This window comes from Bos taurus, chromosome 20 (assembly GCF_002263795.3).
Source record: "Bos taurus isolate L1 Dominette 01449 registration number 42190680 breed Hereford chromosome 20, ARS-UCD2.0, whole genome shotgun sequence".
Classification (NCBI taxonomy): domain Eukaryota; kingdom Metazoa; phylum Chordata; class Mammalia; order Artiodactyla; family Bovidae; genus Bos; species Bos taurus.
The window spans coordinates 31,288,018-31,315,377 of record NC_037347.1 but is presented as its reverse complement, the minus strand read 5'-3'; the positions used below and the strand labels follow the sequence as shown (position 1 = coordinate 31,315,377).

At 39.3% G+C, this 27,360-nt stretch overlaps 2 protein-coding genes and 1 long non-coding RNA gene across 8 annotated transcripts in view; 1 reads left to right on the top strand and 2 right to left on the bottom strand.

The window, feature by feature from the left end:
- The window catches only part of C20H5orf34 (chromosome 20 C5orf34 homolog), a 30,775-nt gene extending 15,702 nt beyond the window's left edge, over positions 1–15,073 (bottom strand). Inside the window, exons 1-6 of one of the 3 annotated variants that reach the window (XM_024981270.2) lie at positions 14,677–15,073; positions 12,221–12,351; positions 10,923–11,611; positions 10,681–10,770; positions 7,750–8,393; positions 4,276–4,377 (exon numbers count right to left, since the gene is read on the bottom strand). In XM_024981270.2, the coding sequence (XP_024837038.1) occupies positions 4,276–4,377; positions 7,750–8,393; positions 10,681–10,770; positions 10,923–11,117 (1,031 nt within the window). In that variant the 5' untranslated portion in view covers positions 11,118–11,611; positions 12,221–12,351; positions 14,677–15,073. Of the gene's footprint in view, positions 1–4,275; positions 4,378–7,749; positions 8,394–10,680; positions 10,771–10,922; positions 11,612–12,220; positions 12,352–14,676 lie in introns of those variants that run through there. The other 2 variants (XM_015459074.3, NM_001083426.1) reach the window with 2 other exon arrangements.
- A 95-nt stretch (positions 15,074–15,168) lies between these two features.
- On the top strand, positions 15,169–22,980 carry LOC132343229 (uncharacterized). Its single transcript, XR_009491958.1, has 2 exons — positions 15,169–16,164; positions 22,616–22,980. It is a non-coding gene; the product is annotated as an uncharacterized lncRNA (long non-coding RNA).
- Positions 20,319–27,360, bottom strand: part of PAIP1 (poly(A) binding protein interacting protein 1) — a 28,672-nt gene continuing 21,630 nt past the window's right edge. For 3 of the 4 annotated variants that reach the window (XM_005221532.5, XM_005221533.5, XM_005221531.4), the window contains exons 10-11: positions 22,861–22,954; positions 20,319–21,494 (exon numbers count right to left, since the gene is read on the bottom strand). In XM_005221532.5, coding sequence (XP_005221589.1) covers positions 21,401–21,494; positions 22,861–22,954 — 188 coding nt within the window. In that variant the 3' untranslated portion in view covers positions 20,319–21,400. The remainder of the gene's footprint in view (positions 21,495–22,860; positions 22,955–27,360) is intronic. The other variant, NM_001104971.1, reaches the window with a different exon arrangement.

The following is a 27,360-nucleotide window of genomic DNA, read 5'->3' as shown; positions in this document are numbered from 1 at the left end:
TGTCATAGATTAATTCACCATAGATGCTTAAGTTCATTTCTGGGCTTTCTATGTATTCTAGTGATCTATGTATCTGTTTTTGTCGGTACCATACTGCTTTGATTATTGTAGCTTTGTGGTATAGTCTGAAGTCAGGAAGCCTGATTCCTCCAGTTCTGTTTTTCTTTCTCAAGATTGTTTTGGCTATTTGGTGTCTTTTGTATTTCCATACAAATTTTAAAATTATTTGTTCTAGTTGTGAAAAATGCCATTGTTAATTTGATAGGGATTACACTGAATCTGTAGATTGTCTTGGGTAGTACAGACATTTTAACAATGTTGATTTTTTAAATTCAAGAACATGTTTGTGTCATCTTCAAATTCTTTCATTCAGTGTCTTATAGTTTTCAGAGCACAGGTCTTCTGTCTCTTTCAGTTCAGTTCAGTCACTCAGTTGTGTCCGACTCTTTGAGACCCCATGAATCACAGCACGCCAGGCCTCCCTGTCCATCACCAACTCCCAGAGTTCACCCAAACTGATGTCCATCAAGTCGGTGATGCCATCCAGCCATCTCATCCTCTGTCGTCCCCTTCTCCTTCTGTCCCCAATTCCTCCCTGTTGGGAACTGGCGTGAGGCACTCTGCCCATGACAAAGGTCATGAGGAAGGAGGCTCGACATACGCAAAGGCGGGATCGAGCCTCAGGAGTCCCCCTGGAAATCCTTGAGCATCTACCCCCATAACCAGAGCCTGCCTACTTTACTACTTTGTGCTCTTACCAACACCTCTGACTTTACGGGGGGCTGTCCCCCACCACCTCTTTCAGAGAAGGAGTTAACTTAGAGCTCCAGTTAATAATAATTCCTGGGCGTGATAAGAGTGTTTTAACCTACAAACTCCTCTGAAGGTTCTCTAGCCTGCCTGACAGGCTTGTCCGGCCACATGTGATTGCTCACAGCCTCCCAACTGTGAGAGGCACGAGATGCTTTAAACCTTCTAAAAACAGGTTCCTTAGAAAAGTTAGAAAACTATTAGTATAAGTATAGTGGGCTGATTAGAAATTGTATTGGTGAAGGGTTTTTCATTTGTTGAGCCAATGTTTGTTGCTAAGTCTCCATATCCCCTGCCCTTACACACATTAATGAATATATAGAAGAAATAAGTATTAACCTTTGATATTAATCACATTAGACCTTAGGCTAAGTAAATTCTTTCCTTAACTAAAACCCACTACACCCTTACCCTATAGGAATGTAACTTTATTTGGGTGGTGTCTGTTTTAAGAATAATCACCCCTGGAGAAATAAGTGTCCTGGTTGACTGACCGCTGTCACAAGGAGAGGGTCATAAATTGTCAGCAGGTCCCCTGGCCAGAAGATGATGTAACACCCCTAAGACCTCTGTATACATTTGTATGACGCACCTGACTTTGATAAAAGTCAGGACTGCTGACCCCATGTGACTTTTGCATAACATCTCAGTGTATAAAAGTAGACCATGGAAAATAAAGAATTGGGATCAGTTTCTCGAAATACTGGTCTCCCCATGTCGCTCTCTCTCTCACTCTGGCTGAGTCTCCATCTGGAGCACGGAACCCGCCACGCTTACTAATTATGCCTCGGCTTCTAAGATCCGACCGGGGAGGCCTCAGTGTCTCCTCTCCTTCGGGAGAACGGAAGGACGCCTGCGGCCTACGTAAGTGGTGCAAACTTCTTGTCTTGAAGTTTTATTGGTCTCCCGCGTAAACCAAGCTACTCAGCCTCTTTTCTCCACTGAATTTTCCTGCTGAGCTATCCTCATTCTATTACTCTTTACATCTCTAATTAATATCTAATTGAAGCTATTGTATCCTGATCCTCACCGACGCCGTCCCCACTTCAAATACCCTGGATCAGCCGGGGCTGGACCCTGGCACCTCCCAGCATTAGGGTCTTTTCCAACCAGTCAACTCTTAGCATGAAGTGGAGTTTCAGCCTCAGCATCAGGCCTTCCAACGAACACCCAGTACTAATCTCCTTCATAATGGACTGGTTGGATCTCCTTGCAGTCCAAGGGACTCTCAAAAGTCTTCTCAAACACCACAGTTCAAAAGCATCAATTCTTCGGCACTCAGCTTTCTTCACAGTCCAACTCTCACATCCATACATGACCACTGGAAAAACCATAGCCTTGACTAGATGGACCTTTGTTGGCAAAGTAATGTCTCTGCTTTTGAATATGCTATCTAGGTTGGTCATAACTTTCCTTCCAAGGAGTGTCTTTTAATTTCATGGCTGCAATCACCATCTGCAGTGATTTTGGAGCCCCCAAAATAAAGTCTGACACTGTTTCTACTGTTTCCCCTTCTATTTCCCATGAAGTGATGGGACTTAGGTAGGTTTATTCCTAGGTTTATTCTTTTTGATGTGATGATAAATGGGATTGTTTCCTTAACTTTTCTAAATGAAATTTCTCTAAACCTAATTAAACATAAAAGGTTTGCAGAGCAAAGGAAATCATAACCAAAATGAAAAGACAATCTATGGACTGGGAGAAAATATTTGAAAATGATGCTACTGACAAGAGATTAATCTCCAAAATATACTAACAGTTCATGCAGCTCAATACCAAAAAAATAAATAACCCAATCAAAAATGGGCAGATCTAAGTAGACATTTCTCCAAAGAAGACATACAGATGGCCAAGAGGCACATGAGAAAATGCTCAAGATTGCTAATTATTAAAGAAATGCAAAACTATAATGAGATATTACCTCACAGCAGTCAGAATGGTCATTATTTAAAAAATGACCACAAATAACAAATGTTGGCAAGGATGTGGAGCAAAGGAACCCTTATACAATGTTGGTGGAAATGTAAATTGGTACAGCCATTATGCAGAACTGTGCAGTGATTCCTTCAAAAACTAAAAGTAGAGTTACCATATGATACAACAATCCCACTCCTGGGCACGTGTCCCAGGAAAAAAGATAAACACACCCCAATGTTCCATGCAACACTATTACAATAGCCAAAACATGGAAGCAACCTAAAAGTCCATCTACAGATGAATGGATAAAGATGCGATCTACCTGTCTATGTATATACAATGGAATGTTCTTGGAGAAGGCAATGGCCACCCACTCCGGTACTCTTGCCTGGAAAATCCCACGGATGGAGGAGCCTGTAGGCTGCAGTCCATGGGGTCACTCAGTCATAAAACAGAATGAAATACTGCCATGTGCAGCAACATGGATGGACCTAGAGAGTACCATACTAAGTGACATAAGTCAGACAGAGAAAGCAAATGCCATAGTTTTTTCACCTGTATGTGAAATCTGAAAAAGAAAAAAAGATAAAAAGGGACTTATTTATGAAACAGAAATAGACATAGACACAGACATAGAAATAGACACAGACATAGAAAACAAATTTATGGTTACCAAAGGGGAAAGAATCAAGGGGGTGGATAAATTAGGAGTTTAGGACTAATAGATACAAACTACTATAATAAAATAGATAACCAACAGGGACCTATTGTATAGCACAGGGAACTACACCGAATATTTTATAATAAACTATAAGGGAAAAGAATCTGAAAAAGAAAAAATATATACATACTAAAGTATACTGAATCACTTTACAGTACACCTGAAACTAACGTAACATTGTAAACCAACTGTACTTCAATAAAATTATTTTAATAAACTTTTTTTTAAAAAAAAGAGAGAAGGGGGTGGGTTTTCATGCAGGAAAAGGAGAACCCAAAAGAAAAAAACTTCACAAATTTCTTCTAGCATTATTTACAGAAGTGAAACTCTGAATCTAGCCAACACTAAGTACTCCAGTCACTAGAGGTATACTTTGTGGTAGAATAGGGATAATTCTATAGAATAGTTTAGATACGGAGGAGATGGTCAGTGAATATTTGCTGCATGAATGATGTCCAAAATCTCTCCTGGGCTAGTGAACGTCTTCCCTAATTCCATGCTCAACAGGCAACCCTCTGATATGTCTAAGATGACAAGGTCCCCTTTTCTTAGAAGGGGTATCCTAAATAACTGGCAAAACATTTCATTCTCAAGCAAAACGAATCCCTCACTGGCTTTGGTGTTGTCACAAAAATCTTGTGATTGTGGTTAATGTGAGTCAGTCACAAAGCCCCTAGGTGCACTATGAGACCTGAAAAACACAGGGCCAACACAGGACAACGGTGGTCCTGGCAAAACTGTATCCTCCTGGGGGAATCCACCTCTGAAGCCAGTTCTACCCTCTGTGATATCGCTAAATAGTTCCAAATGTAACAGAAGAGCCTTACCTATAGGTAACACCCTTGTACCAGACCACTTTGACTAGTTCATGGTAGGAATATTCCTCTTCACCAAACTGTTTCTGTGAAAGTGAATCAGAAAAGTTCCACCTGTGAAGGACAAAAATCCAAACTATTAACTCTGGCTGCTTGACAGAATTACCTTTAGAATTCAACAAAACAGTGCTGCTGTAGTAAGACTTATTTCTTGCTTATATTAGATTAAAAAAAAAGTAAAAATACAGAAGTACATTAATAAAATTTAAAACTACAGTTGACCCTTGAATAACATGGGGGTGGGGGCACTGATGCCAGTTGTAGGGAAAGAGCAAATTAGCCAAGATGGCGTGGTCAGGCTCTCTTGCCCCATGGCCTCTTGCTCTTGTGCCGTTGTGTAAATAAATAATGATTATGTAACAGCTGAGATCATTTATAATGCTGCGTATCAGGAGGTACTTGCTTGGTCACGGGTTACTCTGTGCCGTATGCCTGTGTGAGCTCCACCATGAAAGCCCTGGCTTCTGCTGAATCAGGGTTACACTGGAGTGGCATCATGGTCATGTTATATGAGGTTATGTTATGCCTGTGTTATGGCTACACTACGGTTATGTTATGGCTGCTACTCCGGCTGCTGCATCAGCCAGGAGAGACGCTGTGTTAAGCCAGCCAGGAGAGAATAACGTGTCTGCAGTTCGTTCCTACAGCTCCTCAAGTCTTCTTCCAGCCTCTTAGCTCACGCCTTGCCTACCCTGGGTTCAGCAAACAGTGTGAACAGCAAGATCCTGTGCTGTGAACAGGATCAGCAATACACCAGTGCAGTAGGAAACCAAGTACTATTGTCTCTGTTTCAAAAACAAAGGAGCTGATAAATGACTCACCCACAGGCAGGAAAAGCTGAAACACTTTGGCTAAAATCAGGACTCAAACCCTAGTTCTGATTCCACAAACTGTGATCTCTAGTCAAACACAAACTCTCTCCCACATTTAGTAACTTAAAGATGTAAAAAAATAAAAATGCAGGTACTATATTTATTGAAAAAATCTGCATGTAAGTGGACTCACATAGTTCAAATCTGTGTTGTCCAAGAGTCAACTGTAATCTTATTTTTCCACATATTTTCTTAGTATTTTTAATAATCTCATTGTTGAATCTCAGCATAAATATATGTTAAGTTTTACTGACCTTAAAAATTTAGGATTCAAACAGTAAATATTTACTGAAATACTTATGGTGGGCCAGATACTGTGCTACACACACTGTGGATATTACACTCAAGAAAGCAGACATGGGCCCTGCCCTCAGTGGAGAATTTTATCTAGCTCAGATATTAAACAGAAGATACTGAACATAAAGAAAGGAGAACTACTGGATGCTGTGGATTGTATGGGCTTCCCTGGTGGCTCAGCGGTAAAGAATCTACCTACAATGCAAGAGACCCAGGAGATGTGGGTTTGATCCCTGGGTTGGGAAGATCCTCTGAAGGAGGAAATGGCAACCCACTCCAGCATTCTCACCTGGGAAATCCCATGGACAAAGGAGCCTGGTGGGCTATCCACCAAATGGTCGCAAGAGTCAGACACAACTGAGCACATACACGCACTTTGGGCTTCTCTGGTGGCTCAGTGGTAAAGAATCTGCCTGCTACACAGGAGATGTGGGTTCAGTCCCTGGGTCAGGAAGATCCCCTGGAGAAGGAAATGGAAACCCACTCCAGTATTCCTGTCTGGGAAATCCCATGGACAGAGGAGCCTGGCGGGCTACAATCCATGGGGTCACAAGAATCAGACACAACCTAGCAACTAAACCACCACCATGTACTGTATACAGTCTAGTCCTATCTAAGAAATAAGGCTTATGCTAAGACCTGGAAATGAGCATAGTTAGTGAGCTTAGAGAGAGAAAGGGAGTGTTCCAGGCACAGGAAAGAACAGGTGGTAAAAGAAAGTGGTAAAAGAAAGCTTGGGCAAGCATTTGAGGGATGGCGAGAAGTTCAGTTTAGGGATTTCCCCGGTGGTTCAGTGGCTAGGACATCATGCTGCCAATTCAGGGACCTGGGTTCGATCCCTGGTAAGGGAACTAGATCCCATATGCTGCAACTAAAAAGATTCAGCAAGCCACAACTAAGACCCAGCACAGCCAAACATACACACACATTAAAATCCAGTTTAGTATAGAGAGAGCAAGGGCAAGAGGGGTGAGGATTACAGATCCAGGAATGGACCAGATAATGGAAGGCCTGTTAAGTCCTGTTTAAGGATAATCAAGTTATTGAGAAATTATTCATTTAGAAGCATTAATCTCTTTTCATGTATACTAACAATACTGGAATTCCCAATTCTAACTAGATAATCATGACAAGCCTAAAAATAAGTCCTGCATTTTGTTTTGCAGTAACAAATAAGTACTCAGAAAAGGACCTGAGATCATATCCCAATTCTACAAGCACCAGCTGTGAGACTTTGGTCGGGTTAACATTTCCATGTCTCAAGTTCCTCTACAGTGTTGGGGGTGATAATAGTACTTACCTCAAGGGTTGACTATGAGGATGAAACAGCTAAAGTATGACTGCAGGTCACACAAAGTAGTGGTTTGTGCTAGCTATTATTATTATTATTACTATACTACTTATACAGAGTTCATGTTAAAAATCTGTAACCATTAGGTTATTCATCTCTTAGTGATGGTAAAAGGTTTGTACCTAGCCATCCAGAAGTCTCTCCATGTTTATCCCTTTTGAAATGGACATATTCATGTATGCTGCACACGTGCTAAGTCACGTCAGTGTGTCTGACTCTGTGTAACCCTATGGACCATAGCCTGCCAGGCTCCTCTGTCCATAGGATTCTCCAGGCAAGTATACTGGAGTAGGCTGCCATGCTCTCCTCCAGGGGATCTCCCCGACCCAGGGATTGAACCCACATCTCTTATGTCACCTTCACTGGTGGGCAGGGTTTTTACCACTAGTGCCACCCAGGAAACCCAGACATATTTATACTGAGTTAAGCAAAGACAAGGGTATTCTCTGAGGCTATATATGAACATGGATCATGGACACAAGGATCATGATCACAAACTTGTCAGGTCCATGCTCTGGCAACAGAAGTAACAGGGCCCACTGAGCAGCAGCTGACATGTCTTAGAGCTGCTTCCCACAGAATTCTATGCCATCACTTACTGCATTTTATCAAAATTTTCGGTGACAGGGATCCCTACTAGACTCTAAGCTCCTAGAGAGCACAGACTCTGTCTTAGTCATCTCTACAGTCTCCGTGCTTAACAAAGTACCTAGTGTAGTATATAAAGGAAGAAATATAAGTAACACATTAGCTAGGGACATTATTTCCTATCTGTTACAAGCAAAGTTTAAGATCAACTGAACTTTCCTTATGCATGGTATCAGATGATTCAGATAGATAAATGATCCTTAGGTGAGGTCTGGTTTTGACAAAAGTGTTAGGACAAATAAGTCATTCTTCCATTACCTGTGCAAGTGTGGGGCAGGACAGCTCAGTAACAGGGCCCTGGGAAGAACAGAAACTTCTTTTCCTCGTTCCTCAGAAACATCAGAAGTTAACATTCTCTTCTGGGTGATATCTGCATCAATTCCAGACATACTGCTGATTTTATCATGAAAATGAAGCGCTAAAGACAAAGGGTATTTCCATTCCTCCGGACAGGAGGCCACAGACCAGCACTGCTTTACCCATGTGTATATACATGTGTCTTTCGGATGAGGTGAAGACAGCACCTCCCTCCCTTTGGCTCCATTCACACAACTCTTCTCTGAAGGTTCTTCGGATTTCATGATCTGATGATAAAGTTCATTTTCTTTATTCTTCAGTCTCTGTCCTGATAAACTTCCACGTGTACAGATTTTTCCAGCTTTTTCAACCTGTTTGTCCTTTTTGCCTTTATTATTTTTTTCGGACACTTCTATAGATGAGTCTGGCTTCTGGCTTACTTTACACAAAAAATGTACTGTAAATTCATGCTGAGATTTGGGCAGGCAAAGGTACGCATGACCATCTAAAGATGATATCCTCACAGTGCCACTCTGCATATACGTCATGCCATCACCAGTGTCAAGACTGGGCCATCTCACTTCTGAGACATCAATCAAGATACGCTGAGACGAGAGGAAAAAAAGGAATGGTATTTTTTGTTAACGGTACACGTTTTCCATCATTTGATACTTAACATATTATGGAAGAAAGCTCTTAAAAGTTTTGTCCTTTACCATTTAGAAAGAATGAAAAGTATCAGTCTATATATGGTTTTCCAGAGAACATTTGATATTATTATCTGTCTCAGAAAAGTAGAGACAAAACACACACACACACTGACAAACAGGACAGAAAAGAGAAAGAAAAATCATCTTGATTATTTTTAATGGCAAACATATTCTGATTTAAAGTGTACAATGCATCAGAGATAAACAGATTTGCAGCCCTTCCCCAAAAGTCTATTCTGAAAAAAGAATATAAATGAGAGAAGACCAGCACAACTGTATGAAAAAGCAACCATACCATAAATTGAGAGAATACAGAAACAGACTCAACCATATCATAAAATGTTACATATGGTAACCTAAGGTTTTCAGAACAAGGAGGTAAAGGGAGAATTAAGTATTTAACAAATGGTACTGAAATTATTCAATAGCATTGGGAAATGCTATCTCAAAGGATTATCACATGGACTAAATAGGATAACATGTATTAAGGTAGTTGCCCTACAGAGGTACATCACACACTAAAATAAATTCCAGGTGCCTTAAAAGGTAACATTAAAAAAAAAAAAAATCAAATTGCTCAAAGGTAAACTGTTCTGAACCAACAGCAAACAGATTTGTAATAGGTAACAGAGCCTGCTGCATCTTTTCATATAAGATAAGAACAGTGAGTGTAATATAATGGTCTTTTAACCAGTTAAGCTTGCCAAATCACATATTTCATCTTCCATTTATAAAAAAACCTTAAAACTTACAAAAGCCTTGTAAATTTACAATGCTGTCTGTGTGTACAGATGTTAGTGTGCTAAAATTAAGGGTAGTAGTCACGTCATTTGCAGTAACATGGATGCAACTAGAGATAGTCATACTAAGTGAAGTGAGTCAGACACAGAAAGATAAACACCATATGATAGCACTTACATGTGGAATCTAAACTGTGGCGCAACTGAACCTATTTACAAAACAGAAAGAGACTCACAAACACAGAGATCAGACTTGGTGAGGGAGTTGGGGAGGGATGGACTGGGAATTTGAGGTTGGTAGATGCAAACTATTACATTAGAATGGATAAACAATGGATACTGCATAGCACAGGGAACCACAGCCAATCTGCTGAGATAAACCATAATGGAGTAGAATATTTTTTAAAAAATGTATATATATGTAAACTGAGTTATTTTGCTGTACAGCAGAGACAGCAAAGACTAACACAATATTGTAAATCAACTATACTTCAATTAAAAGAAATACAAAAAAAGTAAGGCCAGTATTCATTGATGGCAAAGGTGCTTTATAAGGATGATCAGTTAAGACAATTGTTTTCTAGAATCAGACTATCTAATGCAGCATCAGCAGCAAGCTATATAGTTTCAGTGAATTGTTACTCAAAAGATACAGTGGAAAAATGGCCCTGTAAACAAAGTTACTGGCTTATAATTTTTGACTCCTTTGCCATGAGACAATGTAATAGAAAATTACTCAGCAGGCAGGCAAGCATCATGTCTACAGCAGAAAGTGGTTAAGAGCCACAGTCTTCAGAGTCAGATACACTGGGTTCAGATCCTGACTTTGCCATTTAGAAAAACTGCATGGACAAATTAGGTAAACAGTCTGAGATTTAGTTCTCTCATCTGTAAAAAGGGGCTGGTAGTAGTCAATATACCTGTTCTGATTGTTTGAACATCCATTTTGATTAGCAGATACCCATGCCATACTGAAGCTATTAAAATTTTTCTATATCATTCCTAGAACTTGGCTCATAATAACCCCTCAAGAAATGATGGTTATTATTGCTCCTAAAAGTTGAAAATAGAATAAAACGTGTATACCTATAAGTAATTACACATTTCTCCTACACATTAACTACACATAAGCTACTGAAAATGGCCATATAATTTCTTAATTTTGATACCTTTGGGAATCAGGAAATCACCAATCTATAAAGTTCTGAGTATAATCCTTTGATACAAAAAAGATAAAAAGGAAAAAAGGCACAGAGATACACTATGTAACTTCTGTGTCTCAAGGGACAAAATATCAGTTGAAAATATCAGTCTGTTGAAATGTACAGGCCTACGCATTGCACAGCAACATGTCCATGCTCAGGGACATGAAGGAAAAACCTAAATATTAAACTACCTGTTTGCAATTACTTGTCCTTGAATATTTGTTTAAAAAATATTACCGTTTTCATTTCAGAAGGTATGATGCTTTCAGATAAAAAAGGACAGGTAGCAAAAGAGTTACGAAAATCGAGGGCTCGTTGTAACTGCTCCTACAAAAAAAAACACCAAGTGATTTTTAAAAATGATTTGAAAATCCATTTAGAATGACAGTAATCCAGAATACTAGCCACTTTCTATATTCTGGACACCTCAACAATATTTTAGTATGAAAAAGAGTAGTTTTTGTGTCATCTTTACTTACTCGGTAAGCGCTAATAACGAAGTGTGTCCTTTGGCGAATTCTTTCTGGCTGTTGTAAAGGATGTGCTGAAACAGGAGGTGCCTTTTCAAATAAAAATTCAGAGCCACAGGGAGAAAGCTGCAATCTGGAACCATCAATATATTGCACTTGCACTGAATCATCTTCATAAAGTACCATTTGCACTTCAGCCGCCATTACTGTGACTGTGGATAAAATGTCTTTCCAAGGCAAAAGGCTGAAGGAAATAGCAAATACAGTAGCACCAACAGTTCTCTTCACGTACAAAAGTTCTATCAAAATAAATGGATGAACATAAGCACAACACACTGCCACTGAGCTTACTTTTTTGGATGAAAAGTGATGATCTTACCCTGACCTGACCTGAATGCCTTGATTAATCCCGAGGGCTTTACCTCAGTAGTGTGGGAAGATAATTGGGAGGGGGAAGACAGCCCACCAAGTTATAACTGCCCTTATTTTAGTAGCTTTACTTCTGAAGTTTAACTTCTGAAAATTGGATGCTCAGGATCTCACTTCAAATAACAATCAAATTCCATCTTTGCAAAAATAATACAGCAAATCAGAGGCTTCCCTGGTGCTCCAGTGGCTAAGACTCCATGTTCTCAATGCAGGGGTCCCGGGTTTGATCCCTGGTCAGGAAACCAGATCCCACATGCTGCAAATAAGACCTGCGGCAGTCAAATAAATAAATAAATATTTTTAAAAAAGAAAAAGAAAAATGTAGCAAACCATTTGTAGTACATGTAAAAGGCAGGCCAAAAGTAACTATTTGGCCCACTTGAAAATAACACCTGGATTCCTGCCACTAACCTGGCATTATGGAAGTAGCTCCATGTCACAACTCAGAAAGCTAACTAATCACCTAGTGAATTACTTCATCTTATTCACTGAATTCAATTTCCTCTTCTTTACCTCTAAAATGTCTCTGTATTTTCACCTATGCTTTCCACATAGGTGTGATGGAAGGGGAATGAAAGAGTTGGGTTCCATTCACACTCTACCAGTTCCTAGCTATAAACTTCAGGTTGGTTGTTTCCTTATTTGTAAAATGGGGGTAGTAACAGGACTGCTGTGAGGATTAAATGAGACAACATATGTAACAGTGCCAGTAGTGGGAATGCTGCTTTGCAGGAGATCAATAAATTTTATAATTCTTTCTAAAACTAACTGCATCCCCTACTAGGACATTATCTCCATCTGTTACCCAGGTGATCGAGTTTCACCTGACCAAAAAAAAAAATAGTAACTTTTCACAGATACCACTTTCCCCAGCTTACCTCTGTTTCCTACCAGTAAACTTCTCAGGTGTAGTATTCACTCAGGATCAACTTGCTTTTGTCTTTTTTTTGGCCGAGCTTCGAGGCATGCAAGATCTCAGTTCACTGACGAGGGATCCAACCTAAGCCCCCTGCATTGGGAACATGAGTCTTAATCACTGGACTGCCAGGCAAGTCCCAGTGTCCACTTTCTCTCCCAACAATCTTCAGTGCATTGCAATCCAGCTTTCTCTGTCACCTCACTACTGAAATTGTTTCACAATGGTCACCCCTATCTTCTTACATCCAATGACTTCAGTCTTCATCCTACTAAACTAGTCAATATGTGACAGTGTTTTCTGTCTTTCTTTGCACCAAACTCTCTTCTTCTGCCTTTTATGTAAAAGGGGTGGGGGTGCCATGGTCCTCCCCACCCCGCCTCTATATCTGTTCTTCTTAATAGTTTAACCATTGCTCTTCTTCACCATTTCTTAAATCAAGGGATTCATCAACACCTGACCTTAGTTAGTCCTCATTTTATCTCTTCTTACTAGATACACTTATGTTGCTTTTATGCCCACCCTTAAAAGGTTTTTATGCCTTTAAAAAAAATCTTACCCATTTCACTGTATGTAATGAGTTACATATGATATAGCTTACAATCTTTGGCAGAGTATGTCAATATATAAATATTAAACCACATGATCTCTCCTGAGGAAATTCACACAACTTGAATCATTCTCTTTCTCTAGAGAATTTCCAAATCTACCTGACCTCTCTCCTGAGCATCCAGCTGCCTCCAGGAGTTCTCTCCATGTCCTGGTTCCACAGATAAATCAAACTCAACATCACTTCCACTCAAGGAAAACTTCTGTTAATACCCTCAAATTCACTTTCATTCTTAACTCCCTCAATGCCAATCTACAAACAGTAGCTAGAAGGACCTTGTAACATAAAAACGAGATTTAACCCCTTCTGACTTAAACCCAGTATCTGCACTTAGAAAAGCCGGATTCTTAACCACAGCCTATAAAAGCCATACAATCTGCACCTATCTAGTTCTTCAATGTCTTCTCCTAACTCTCTTCTTGTTCAGGACACTTTAGCTACATTGGCTTTTTAAATGTTTTTTTTGAGAAGCTGTAATGCATCGGAGAAGGCAATGGCACCCCACTCCAGTACTCTTGCCTGGAAAATCCCATGGACGGAGGAGCCTGGTGGGCTGCAGTCCATGGGATCACTAAGAGTCGGACATGACTGAGCAACTTTTCTTTCACTTTTCACTTTCATGCATTGGAGAAGGAAATGGCAACCCACTCCAGTGTTCTTGCCTGGAGAATCCCAGGGACGGGGGAGCCTGGTGGGCTGTAGTCTATGGGGTCGCACAGAGTTGGACACGACTGAAGCGACTTAGCAGCAGCAACGCATCTCAGAACCTTTGCACTGTTCTTTTTGCCTAGCACTTTCCCCAACTCATCACACGACTGGCTCTTTGGCACCATTAATATCTCAGCACAAATATCTAACTTCCTCAAAGGCCTAACCTGACCAGTTAAAAGTTGTTCCCAACCATGACTTTTTATCCATTTCATCGTTTTTCTTCATAACATCTATTACTATCAAAATGGGTTCTATTTATGTACTTGCTTTTTGTCTTTTTTCATGGGGCTTCCCTGGTGGCTCAGATGATAAAGAATCTGATAAAGGAGAACCGCGTTCGATCCCAGGGTCGTGGACAGAAACTCAATGAGAGCAGGGACTTCATCTTTCTTATTCACTGTATCCCTGGCATCTAAAACAATACTTGGCCAATAATAATAAGGGTGCAATAACTATTTAATCACAAATATATAAGTAATATATAAGAATATATAAGTGAATTTTAAAATTCTTGCTTCTCCTGAATTTGCAATTTGAGTCAACGGCATCTCAATTTGACTTCTTAGTGTTTCCCTTCACACCCTTGTGACAAGTCCTGTTGACTCTGTATGTCTCTCCCATAAATCTGTCTCTTCCTTTTCTATTTCTGGTCAGCTTTCCCCTCCACTCCTGTAAACCGTGTGGGACCTTTTCCCAGTTTTCCACCTCTCCAATCCATTTCCAGTATTTCCCTCATTGGTAATTTTCCACAATCCAGACCATACCAACCACTTTACATCACTTTTTTACATACTTGTTAACTGGCAATAAATACTCATAGCATTAAATATATTTATATTGCGGCTATATGTATCCTATATACGTACGAGGTCCACTTGCTATTTCAGAAAAAACAGGTGCAGATACACAGTCGAAAAATATATTTTCTCATACCAACTGGAAAAAGGCCTCTATTTTAAAGCCAAGGTTCTTTTTCCAACAGCTTATTCTGGTATAATTGTTACTTAGATTATTTAAATAATCAAGCAGACACAAGAAACAGAATATCTTAAGTTCTTGCCATCATTAATAATAATAATAATATGCCTCCAACCTACATTTCCAGCGTCATGTCTACTTTGATCAAAAATTTTGTTCTCGACATTAACGGGAACCTCATCAAACGCATATCTACAGGAAAAGCCTCATACAATCAACGTCTTTGACTCACACAGCAAGCAGTTCTGAGCTTTAAAGTCGTGGAAACGAGGCCAGTCAATGGCCCTTGTGCTTTAGTTTGCCAAAATACTCGGAGTAGCAGCTTGTGTTCCTGCCTTCGACGCTTCTCGAGGAGTATTTCTTCAATTTGACAAGTTACCAGCAAGTGATGTTTCCCGATGAAAGAAAAGTCATAACCGAGAGGAGTTAAGGCTACAGGGAGGAGGTTTGGCGGTCTCTCTTCAAGTCCGAGTAGCCAGGAACAGCTGCAGCTGCAACCGCGAAGACGAACCGAATGCAAACAGTCGAAACTCAAACCTTCCCGTACCCTAGGAAACCCGCCCCTTTTACAAAGGAAGACCGGAAGTCCTGACCTAATTGAGCCCTCCTCTCGCAAAGAAGGGCGGGACCGGAAGTAGGGGAGATAGGGGCTCTCTGTCCGGAAGTTAGTGGTCTACTCTCAGGTTTTTACTTCCGGTACCCCCCAAGGAGCCGGCCTGGTGCGGACGCGCATTTTGATGCTCTAGCCAAGATAGCTACAGATTTGGAATTTAGTGGAGTGATACTATTTAAATAATCTAAACAATTATACGTCAATAAAGCGGTTAAAAAAAAAAAACTTGACCGAAGATAGAGACCTCTGCTTTCCTAGTTTGATGTTAGAAAATGTCGTTCAAGTGTGTGTTTGCACCTTTAAAATTTTTGTTTAAAACAGCAAATGGACGCTTCTGCTATATCTTATTGCCACTGAAACAAACATTTGTGGAGAGTCTACGATGTACTAAGCGTGTTCCGTGGATAAAGCAGGGAATGAGATCCAGGGTCGAGGATGGGGGCTAGAGATCAACTGGAAAGAAACAACTAGACAATAATTTAATCACAAGTTTGGTAAGTGTTCCTAAAATAAAATACAGAGGTCTGTGAGAGTTTTGTGTGTGCGAGTCGCTCAGTCGTGTCCGACTCTTTGCGACCCCATGGACTGTAGGGCTCCAGGCTCCTGTCAGTGAAATTCTCCAGGCAAGAATACTGGAGTGGGTTGCCATTGCCTTCACCAGAGGATCTTCCCCACCCGGGGATCGAGCCAGAGTCTGTTGTATTGCCGGTGGATTCTTTACCGTCTGAGGCACCAGGGAAGCCCTGGTGAGAGTTTATAGTGGCGACCTAAACCGCGGTTCCCTGGTGGCTCAGCTGGTAAAGAATCTGACTGCAATGCGAGAATCTTCCTGGGTTGGGAAGATACCCTGGAAATGGGAATGGCTACCCACTCAGGTATTCTGGTCTGGAGAATTCCATGGAATGTATAGTCTGTGAGGTCGCAGGGTCGGAAATCTCTGAGCAACTTTCACTTTAATCCAGGCTGAGGAAATATTTCCACTGAAATCTAAAGAGTAAGTAGGTGTTAGCTAAATACCCTAGAGAGGGAAAATGTTTCAAGGTGAGATTATGGCATATGTTAAGGCCCTGAGGCCCAAAGGAAAAATCTGGCCCCTCCCTTAAAAGTGTTGAAATAAAGCCAGTTTGTTCTAAGTATACTTAAAGAGGATAAAAAGGCTCTTCTTGGTGGAGAGAAGCTTGAAACTGGATTATAGAGATAGGCAGTACAGGTTTATGAATTATGGACTTTATCTTAAAAGTAGTGGTAAACTATTACAAGGGCTTTAAACAAAGGTGGCAGCACTGAGGGACTGAGAAAAATACAATGCCTTAAACTCATCTCCATTTTAAAAAGTCTGATATGCAAACTGACTTCAGTCTTTTGTCAGGTGTAATAACCTCAGATAACCATGATCTATAATCTCAGTTTTATTACACACTGCTAACTTAGGTCCTATCAAACCCCCATCTTTTCCCCTTCCACTGTGTAAGAACCTCCTATATATAAATTTTGTCTACTACAGAGGGGTTTTGTGGTGCTTTTTGCATTGGATTTTTTGTGTGTGTGTGCCAATCCAGTACTTTAGAAAAATTCCTGCAAGTGCTGAATGGAGAGTGAATTGAAGGATATGAGAACAATGTGTGGCTCTTTCAAAAGGCTTTTGAGAGCAACAGCAGAGACGACGTTGACTCAAGACTAGACAGTGAGAATGGAGAACATGGTTCCAGTATTTAGGAGATCAACTCTTAAATCTTGGAGATGACTTAACAGTAAGAGTTAAAACAATTCCAGGGGTTTCTGGTTGGGGAAAGTAGAGAGGTGTCAGTGCCCTCAATGAGAGGTGGGTGTTTAGAATAAGTTCAGGGTATAGTATGACATAAATTTTGTGAGACCTCCCAGTGGAAACAAATTAGTAAAGGTCTAGAATCAGGATATTAGAAATAAATATGGAGGTCAGCAGTGATATTGACCTCCATATTTATTTGAAAGTTATAGCTGCTAATTGAAGCTTTGGGCTGACATGAGAAAAGAATGCTTAGGATTCAGCTTTGAGGAACACTGGTACCAAACCCTGAGAAACAGCACAAAGCTATGGAGGAAGCAAGCCATTGTATTCTAGATGCCTGTGTGTATTAGTTGCTCAGTTGTCTTTGCAGCCCACACGGACCAGAACCCATCACGCTGTCTGTCCATGGAATTCTCCAGGGAAGAATACTGCAGTGAGTTACCCGTGCCCTCCTCCAGGGGATCTTCCCGACCCGGGGATTGAACTCGCATCTCCTGGGTCTCCTGCATTGGCAGGCAGGTTCTCTACCACTAACGCCACTTGGGATATTTTCAATTTTGGTATTGACAGTGTCAGATATTGCCTAGAGAACAAGCTAAACAATTAAATATTTATTCAATTAAATGGCACGGATGTCATCATGGACTGTAATAAGGATTGTTGTATATACTAGTGGCAGAATATACAGTGGGTTTGAAGAGCAAATAGGTAAGAGAATGGAAAAAAAAAGAATACTTGGGAAGTCTAATGAGGAAGCAGAGACAGGACTGTTATTGGGGAGAAATGTGAGGGCCAGATTTCTTTTGATGAGAGGAATGGCATATTCAAACTCATGCAAAGGTCCAATGGAGAAATAATTTTTAAAAAAATACAGACCAAGTAACAACAGAGTTTGTGAGAGAGAGAGGGCATGGAGTTCAAGCACATGTTGAAAAACTGTTCTTTAATAATAGGAGGGATACTTCCTATAGAAGAGGAGGAGGGATGAAGTGTATTCAGATGCATTTGTGAACATCTCTCTAGTGACCTTTTTTTCTGTGAAGCAAATCATCAGGGAATAAATAGGCAAACAGAGTAGACAGGGTTTGAATTGAGCAAGAGAATGAAGAAACACAGATTACTGGCAGCCTAAATGAAGGTGACTATGGATTTACAGTAGTACAAACCTAACAGAAAATGGCCTCCCACAGCCTGGATGCAGCAGCAGTGTCCAGTCCGTCCCGGGCCGGCATTTTGCTAGGCTGGCACGATACAGCAGTAGTGTATATGCCCTTAAATGATTTGTATCTGCTAGGGTCTAGTCAGCTAAAGACCACTGGGCTCAAGCCTGTAGTCTGACAAAATATTTGATGTGTAAGCAAGAAAGTATACTTCAAATGAGGCTCTCCACAGGGGGAGGAGGGCATCTTCGCTGTAAGGTCTGAGTTCCTGCTGAGAAATTCTGAGGAAGCTCTAAAGGGAGAGAGACCAGTTCCTGGTTGGATGCTCCTTCTGTAGCAGGATTAGCAACAGGGTTTAGCTAAGGGACTGGCTGCTATCCTGAGGTGAGGGCAGTTTAGCAACTGGGTATCCCCCAAAAGATGGATGAGAACTGCAAAGCAGGTCTGAAAGCATCAGTGATAACAAAGCCCTGGTCTCACACACACACTGGGGGTTATGACCTTGGGAAAAACATTGTCTATTAAGCTGCAGCTGGCTTTATCTGTGTCTGACTTCCCAGGTTGATTAACAGGCAGGGCTGCTGCTTTTTCAGTTTAAGCCGATTTTCAGTCCTTCAGCCCCCCAGTTTTTTACTCTTTACACCAAGCATCCTCTCTTAATGTGACGATTTAAAAAAACAATGACAAATTAATCCATACCCTACTATCCTCATGACAGATAAGACTGAATAATATACCTAATCATGCAATTCCCCTGCTTTCTGACAGCATCCAGGCTAGAGCAAATCTCCAGTTTCTTAGGCCCTCTCCCAAATTATCCAATCAAAGCACCAATCCTATATAGGTTCTTTTGAACACTCTTATTGACATAATGGCAACCCACTCCAGTGTTCTTGCCTGGAGAATCCCAGGGACGGGGAGCCTGGTGGTCTGCTGTCTATGGGGTTGCACATAGTCGGACACGACTGAAGTGACTTAGCAACAGTTCCCCATGGTGGATATTCTGCCTCTTGACAAGTACTAAACTCAACATATTCAGGTACAGGTGTGGCCCTGGTAGTCTCTGGCTGCAGGGCACTGACAATACAGACGGAGGGTCTGAGTTAATGACACGACTTCCAAGACTAATGTTTGTACTTTGTTACAAGACTAACATTCACTAGCACCTTTGTGTCCTTGCTCATTAAAGATTTGTACTAATAATCCCTGTTACAAAGGATGTACGGATCTGTAAGTTCTGTGGAAGACATGGCAATCCTAAAGGCCACCTCTTCCTTTCAGTATTTAAAACATGTCCACACGTTCCTTGAAGGCCTCCTATCTGATATGGCTTTTTAGCAAGCTATTCAGAACCCAGAGACTGTAGCAGAAGCAATGCTGCTTGCAACTTCTGAATGCAGCTTCTTCCTGGGTCTTTGTAATGCCCCCTCTTAACCAGCTGCCATGTTGTGAGAAGTCTAAGCCACGTGGACAGGCCAGGTGTAGGTGCTTCAGGTCAAGGATGGCCTCAGCCCAGTCATCAGCCATGTGCATGAAGACAACTAAAAGATTACAGCAGCCAGCTGTTCTAGCCATCCATCCCTAGACCTTACTTTTTCCAAATGTTGCAGACTAGAAAAATAGTACCCCTTCTTGTACCTTGTCCAAATTCCTAAGCCACAGAAACATGAGCATGATAAAATGGTTATAGTCTGGCCGGTTACTTAAGTAGCACCAGTAACTGGAACATACTGATCCTATTGCTAGCTGTTGTAAGCATAGCATATTGGTAACATTTAGATAAAACTGGGTGGTTATTCACAGAGTAACTGCACAAAGTTTAAAGTATATTCAGTGAGCATATTCTTGGCCCCAGCCTAATGTCCAGCCTTTTTCCTACACGCCCTTCCCCTCATCCCTGAGATTCATTCAGTGAGCACAACCTTCAGAGAACTTCAGATTGAGGCAATAGCCACCATGTTAGCCACCATTTTGAAAAAAATTCTATTACAAATTTCAAAAACCCCAATTACATATATACTTGCCTTTTACAATAAGAACACTAACAGTTTACATTTCATAATTGCTAGTTTTTCCAAGTAGATGTGAATGTTTATTGAAACTCATTTCAACAGACATTGAATATCTTCTAGTAGTTTGATTTCAAATCTTAATTTTATGATGTCATGTAAAAAAATTCAACAGAAATTCTTTAGAATTCCAGGATACTACTCCAAAAACTTAGAGGAAACAAAACTATTTAAATTTTATTTTTAAAGTCTAATTTTAATCCAGACCAAACAAACAAGCCAAAAAGTGAGAAAGCTAATTGAATTAGCAGACACAGATGTACCAAATGTAAAACAGTGGGTTATTAACAGAACTATTTACATGCATATTTACAAGCAATCTTTTTGTACATAAGTTTTAGTTAGTTGGAAAAAGATTTTTGACATAGGTAAAAATATTACTAAGGTAGGGCTGAGGTGGTACCACATTATAGTAAAAGTATTAGAAAAGTGGTTCAAGGTTTATCGATTATAAAGCAGATGAAAACTTGAGTGACAAAGACCTAGTAAAATTCTCTAGTAAAAAAGTCAATGCAACTTATGCTATAAAACAAAAATGAGAAAGCCATATAAATGAAGCAGAATAATATTCTAGGTTTTTAGAGTAATGAGGTTAGGTTAAAAAAAAATTCTAGAACTGCAACAAATCTTCAGTGAAGATCTTGTTTAGTTGGGAGTTCTTTTTTTTAAAATGCCATTTTAAAAGCCCTTGGTATCAAATAGCATCTGGACATGTAAATCAGTTGTTAATGACATTTCTAAGACTTCAAGTCCTAAAGATATTTGTGATTGTGATTCATATTTGAAACTCAATTCATTGAGACTAAATGTAAAACTAAGTGAAAGCTATAATAATCATATCTAAGAAAGGATGCTACATTTTGCAGTTATATGTATTTCCAGGCAAAGAATTTTTCCCTCAAGAAAAGTAGAATGTAAGGATAAGCTACTAACCAGCTAGCAAAATTTACTTTCAACATTTTTCATTTTTTTCAAAATCGATTTTATTGCAGCCAAAACAGTGGAATTAACTGTACATAATAAACTATTATATATATATACACATTTTAAGTTATAGGGAATAAAGTTTATTTTGGCAGAGAATGTTAAACAAAATTAAAGTTGCATACATTAGTAACATAACTCAACATCCTTAATTTGGTATAAGTGTGACACATTTTCTTGCTTTCCTGTGTTCTGCTAAATCACCATAACCTGAACTGCTTTATAAAACGGATATGCTGAAATTTAACTTTACTGTTTTCGCTTACGCTCTGATTCCAAACAAAACTTTTCATAAGCTTCTTCTATCTCTGGGTCCATCTCATCATCAATATCATCCAAGTACCTGTGAAAGCAGCACAGATGAGGTTTATTTATTTTTTAATTCAGAAAATGTCTAAGATACTAAGTCATGAAAGTGTGTATCTCCCCACCCCCAGGACCCTTTCCACCAACACGTAACAAATTATTTTGCCAGTCCTACCAATTGCTGATGGGTCTTTCTCCTCCTTTCCTCATGCCTCAAGTTCATTAGGGCAAAGAGACTATAACGCTTACCAAGCTAAACTGTAGAGGATAACCTGACATTTAATGGAAGGACAACTTTCAGTTTCCACTGGTGCTCTCAGCAGGGTTGAACCTTCCTAACTGTGCTTGGAAGCACATCCCTGTATTTTTCTCTATTAAGCTAGTATATAAAAGTATGACACTATCAGAAAATCAGACTTATATTTAAAATGTCACTACCCGGAGAAAGAATAAATGTGATTCTTTTTTTTTTTTTTTTAAACCTACAATACATGAGATGGGATAAGAAACACTGAAGTCACGGATTTATTTCTGCCCTCTGCTTATGAAGAGGAGAATCTAAGTAGCCTGTTCAAATTCACATGAATTGTTAACAGAACTGGGACTAAACCTCAAGTTCCTGGTCTTTCTATATACAAATGTAGTACGATCTAATGATAAGTGAGCAATACAATAAAAGTTTCTTTTGTCATAAAGAATGGCAGGTAAAGACTGAGATATGGGATACAGGACTATAATTTATATGTCTTATATGTCTATCAGTCCAAACATTTTCATATAGTTATCTGTGTTTTAACTTTAATCCCTTAACAGCCAAGCTTTGAGACTTTTACTGTGTGCCAGGCAGCTACTCCAAGTTGTTTATGTATCTCATTTAAGTCTCAAAAAAATTCAAGGAGGGGTACTACTATTCCTATTCAATAGATGGAGAAAAAGGCATAGAACTTGCCCAAGATCTTATAGTATTAAAGTTAATAGAATCTATTTTATAAAAACTGTTTGAATATGCTACATTAATAGTTTTTTCACCTTAACTATATTTAATTTTCATATTGTTTTCTCTAATATGATTTTCTGAAAATTTCTAGTAAGTAACTACATATATACTACTTTAACATCATTAAATCAAAATGCATATTCTTTCATCATCTTTTCTAGTCTATAAACTCCATCCACAAACTATGGCCACAGGAATTCACAAAGAAAGCAGCTAAAGATGGGAATTTTCTGGCAGTTCAGTTTTGAGGACTCCATACTTCCACTGCAGGGGGGATGGGTTCAATCCCTGCAGGGGAACTAAGATCTCGCCTGCAATCTGCATCACATGGCCAAACAGAAAAATGAAAACAAAAATCCAAAAAAAACCAAACCCTCAAAACAAAAAAAGGATCTGAAGAACTTACGGATCACCACCCCCTGATAAATCTGTTCCATTTTCTTCATAATCTGGAAAAAAGTCTTCTCTTTCAAGTAACTCTTGATATTTCTCTTGGTAATCTATAAAAAATAAAAAATTTTAATACTAAAAATATTTGTATGAAACAGCCAAGTTACCCCTAAATTTTGTTTTTAATATTATGATTTTTAAGTAGATATATTTAAATAGCAGTTAAGGTTCTATTTACATATTTAAGAATATCTTTTACACAACTTACATTCTAACTGGTTTGCTTTCTCTCTCCCCTGTACACCATGTGCTCATAAATTATACAATTGACCCTTATTGGTCACTGACCTTCCACATTCTCAAAAATCCGTATGTAACTTAGTTGGCCCTCCTTATACATGGTTCCTTTGTATTTGTTGATTTAGCTAACCCTACATAAGTACTGTAGTACACATTTAGTGAAAAAAATCACATAGACACAGACCTGTGCAGTTCAGAGGTGAACAGTATAATATTCCTCTAAATATATGATGGGACTCAAAGCCACTATGAACATATCAGAGTACACTTCACAACCATGTGTGTGCTGTTTACATTCTCTGTTTCTTTCCATCAGAAAAGATATTGTCCTAACTTGTTTCTTCCATACTGCTGTTTGTCCTTCCACAAGGAGGGATTTCAATTGATCCTCCTAGCTTCTGGCTCCATTATTCCTCAGCTATCTGGCTAGCAGGTAAGAGCCATCATTGCTCAAAGTTTCTCAGAGGAGGCTAACCTAGCAAATGTTCTGAGTAGAGGAGATTTTCTTTTCTTCCCTCTCTCTTAGAGATAGATGGAAGGTGGATACCTGGTAAGTGTTTCAGCTATACCAACTTTCCCCTCGGAGAAGGCAATGGCACCCCACTCCAGTACTCTTGCCTGGAAAATCCCATGGGCGGAGGAGCCTGATGGGCTACAGTCCATGGGGTCGCTGTGAGGCGGGCAGGACTGAGTGACTTCACTTTCACTTTTCACTTTCATGCATTGGAGAAGGAAATGGCAACCCACTCCAGTACTCTTGCCTGGAGAATCCCAGGGACAGAGGAGCCTAGTGGGCTGCCATCTGTGGGGTCGCACAGAGTCGGACACGACTGAAGCGACTTAGCAGTAACAGGAGCTTTCCGTTGGTTGGGCTTTCTAAGGCAGTAAGAAGGTGGTATTATGGCTCTCTATCTGCCAATGTCTTAGGCAGAGTTACTGAGTATCTTTTAAGATGAACAAGTATGTATAAAGCCCTTACCCCTTATTAGTAAAATGGGTCAGTGTATATTAGAACTAGTTATCTTACAGTCAGTTTCTTGTGAACAGCTACCTCAAATTTCAAGAGGATGATATAATTACATTAAACTTGACAGAGACCATGTTTTTCCAAGATTGTCAGTCTCTATAAAACTAATTCCAGTTCAAAGGGCTAGTGATATTTTTGATATCCAATCTTGGTATTTGAGATAATTTTAACTATAAGACGGTCCTGCAATAAATAAAGCAACAGATAAAACACTCTCTTAAATGTATGAATGAGTTCACATTTACTCACTCACTCACACACACACCCGCTCACGTCACCAGATGACATAACTCTTACGGCTGGGAGGCTGGTAGACCAAGCGGTCTTAGGAACAAAGAGCCTGGATTTTAAAACCCACAGACGGTCAGAAGGCAAGGTCTTGAGTCCACGTGAAACAGGGAGATGGAATTCATGCCCCACGTCCATCTCACCTACACAAACCCAGGACAAAGAACTGGTATTTCAAGCAAAAGGTGAACCAAGAAAAAAATGAAAAACCTCAGTTGTAAAGGGAGATGGAAAAGAAGCTTGACTGTCCTTGCCTGCGTTTGGAATCAGGACAGAAGAACTGTGAAGAAACTGGTTCCCTAGATAATTTTTTAAAATTATTTTTAATTGAAGGATAATTCCCCAGAGAATTTTTAACAATGGGTATGCATTTCAAATTACTATTATCCACATAAAGAATATCTATGACAAGAAAATAAAAATATTTTATTTATTTATTTCCCAAGCCAGTGTTACTCCTGCGGCTCCTGACACAGCAAATACAAACTCCCCTTTGGATACATGTTCCTATAATCCAAGTCACAAGGCTTTTTCATAAAAAACAGGCAGTAGTTAGAATGCTAGAGCAGTCATGAAAGGGCCATAATATATGTAACTTCAAATGATTTAAGGAAAAAGTGAATGTGGAAAGAACAAATTATAAATAGAAAACACTGTTAACCAAAGAGATACATCTGAGTAAAAGGCAGATGGGTGTTCTTTCCACTGTTTTTACTTTCGTAGCTTTAAAGTAAGTTTGAAAACATTTCAAAAGTTTAAGAAAGCTAAATTATGAGATTGCAAAAAATATCACAATATAAAGAATTAATTTTGTATATGACAGAAGAAACAGTAGGGTTAGAATTAAAATATGAAGCAAAACTAAGCATATTTAGAATAATGAGAAAAAAGGCCTTGAAACTTTAAGATCAAGATACTTTGAACAAAATTCAGAAACAAAACTATTTGAAAACTAAAATGAATTTCCAGAGTCACCAGAAATAAGTAGGAAAGACAGATTAGACAAAAAGGAAGATCGAAGAACCAAAATGAATCAAGGCAGCTTCAAAGAGTAAGGGGAAGAAGGAAAATCTGTCTTACCAGACACAGCAAGATTTACAGTATGTTAGAATAACTAAGAATGCAGTATTGGGACTACCTGGTGGTCCAGTGGTTAAGAATCCACCTGCCAATGTAGGAGACACAGGTTTGTTCCCTGGTCCAGGAAGATCCCACATGCTACGGAGCAACTAAACGTGTGTGTTCTAGAACCCCTGAGCCAAGAGACAAGCCACCATTCCCCACAACTAGAGAAAGCCTATGCAGCAACAAAGACCCAGCAGAGCCAGAAAATTAATAAAATTTTAAAAGAATGCAGTATTGATGTCAAGACAAACGAAGATCCACAGACACAGGAATAAGACAGAAAATTATAGGCGTTACACGGTACACAGAGGGATATTTTATCCAAGAGAGGACGCATCATCTGTGCTGAAATGAGAAACTATAGAATATTTAATTCCTACCATATCTCACATACAAGAGTTAGCCAGATGGATTAAACAAACAGGGTTTAGAAAACAATAGAATTTGACTGTAGTAAGGAAACTAAGTCATAGACACACATAAGACTCTAACACTCAAAGCTTCTACATAAGACAAAAAAATGCAAAGATAGCACATACTGGGAGAAACTAAGGATCACTTTCCAGACCATGTAAGTAATTACAAATCAGTAAGAAAAACAAATGATTCAATAGAGATATGTGAAAAGGACACAAGCAGGTGATTCTCAAAGAAATCAAAAGGTTAATAAAAACAAAACAGAAACCAGAAAAAGAGGTCTGGTGAAAGAAAAATAAGTCTGGTAATAGTAAGTGTTACCAACAATGGGAAACAGGAACTTTCATATGCTGCTGGTGGGAATATAAAGCTGTATAATCATGACGGAAAGCAGATTAGCAACATCTAGTGAAGCTGAAGATGTATATTGCCTATAATCTAACAATTCTACTTCTTTACCCTAAGGAAATTTCTCTATATGCACAGATTCTTAAAGGTTTGTTTGCATGGTATTATGGGTAGTAATAAGTGCGAACCACCCCCCCCCCATTGTAAAAATAACGGCCGGGGGGGGGGCCCCCAACGGGGATGGAATCTATAAATTATGGTTTACTCTCAGTAGATTATCATTTGGCATTTATGTGTCTCAACACAAACAAAAACCAAAAATACTGAGTAAAAAAATAAGCTGCAGAAAGACATGCACAATAAGGTACCTTTTAGGTTAATACTACTGTGTATGGTTAATACCTATAACTTACAGAAATATGAAGTAAAAAGACAACACAATGACACCAACGTCAGGATAGTAAGTATCCTAGGAGGGACATTATGGAAGGACTGGACTTGAGGGTGAAAGATCAATTACAGTAACAGAAAATGGCTTAGTATTATCTATACAGTTTTATTTCTTGGAAAAGACCCAAGATATATAATGATATAGTGAAATTGGATTATCTTGACAGTGAATCAAACTGGCCAGGTTTTTGGTGGCCAGTTTTGAAATACTCAACAATATAAAAACCATCAAAGAGATCATAAGAACTGCTTAACTTTTCAACTTTAAATTGTACTTATGTCTGTAATTCATAAAGTTGAGAAGTTAAGCAGTTCTTTTGACCTCTGTGCTAGAGGCATAGGACAGTCAGTGTCTGCAATCCAGAGGAAACAAATGAGAAAATTCTGATAAGCTGGCTGTTAAGGTTGTACTAAGTGGGAAAATTTTCTGTTGCTCACAGTTCAGTTCTGTTTACCACAATTAAAGCAATCATTTTACAAATGGCCCTTTTCTGGAAGGAGTAGTGTGCACAGATTTAGATTTTAATTAACTGACCCAACTATTAATAAAATCCACAATTC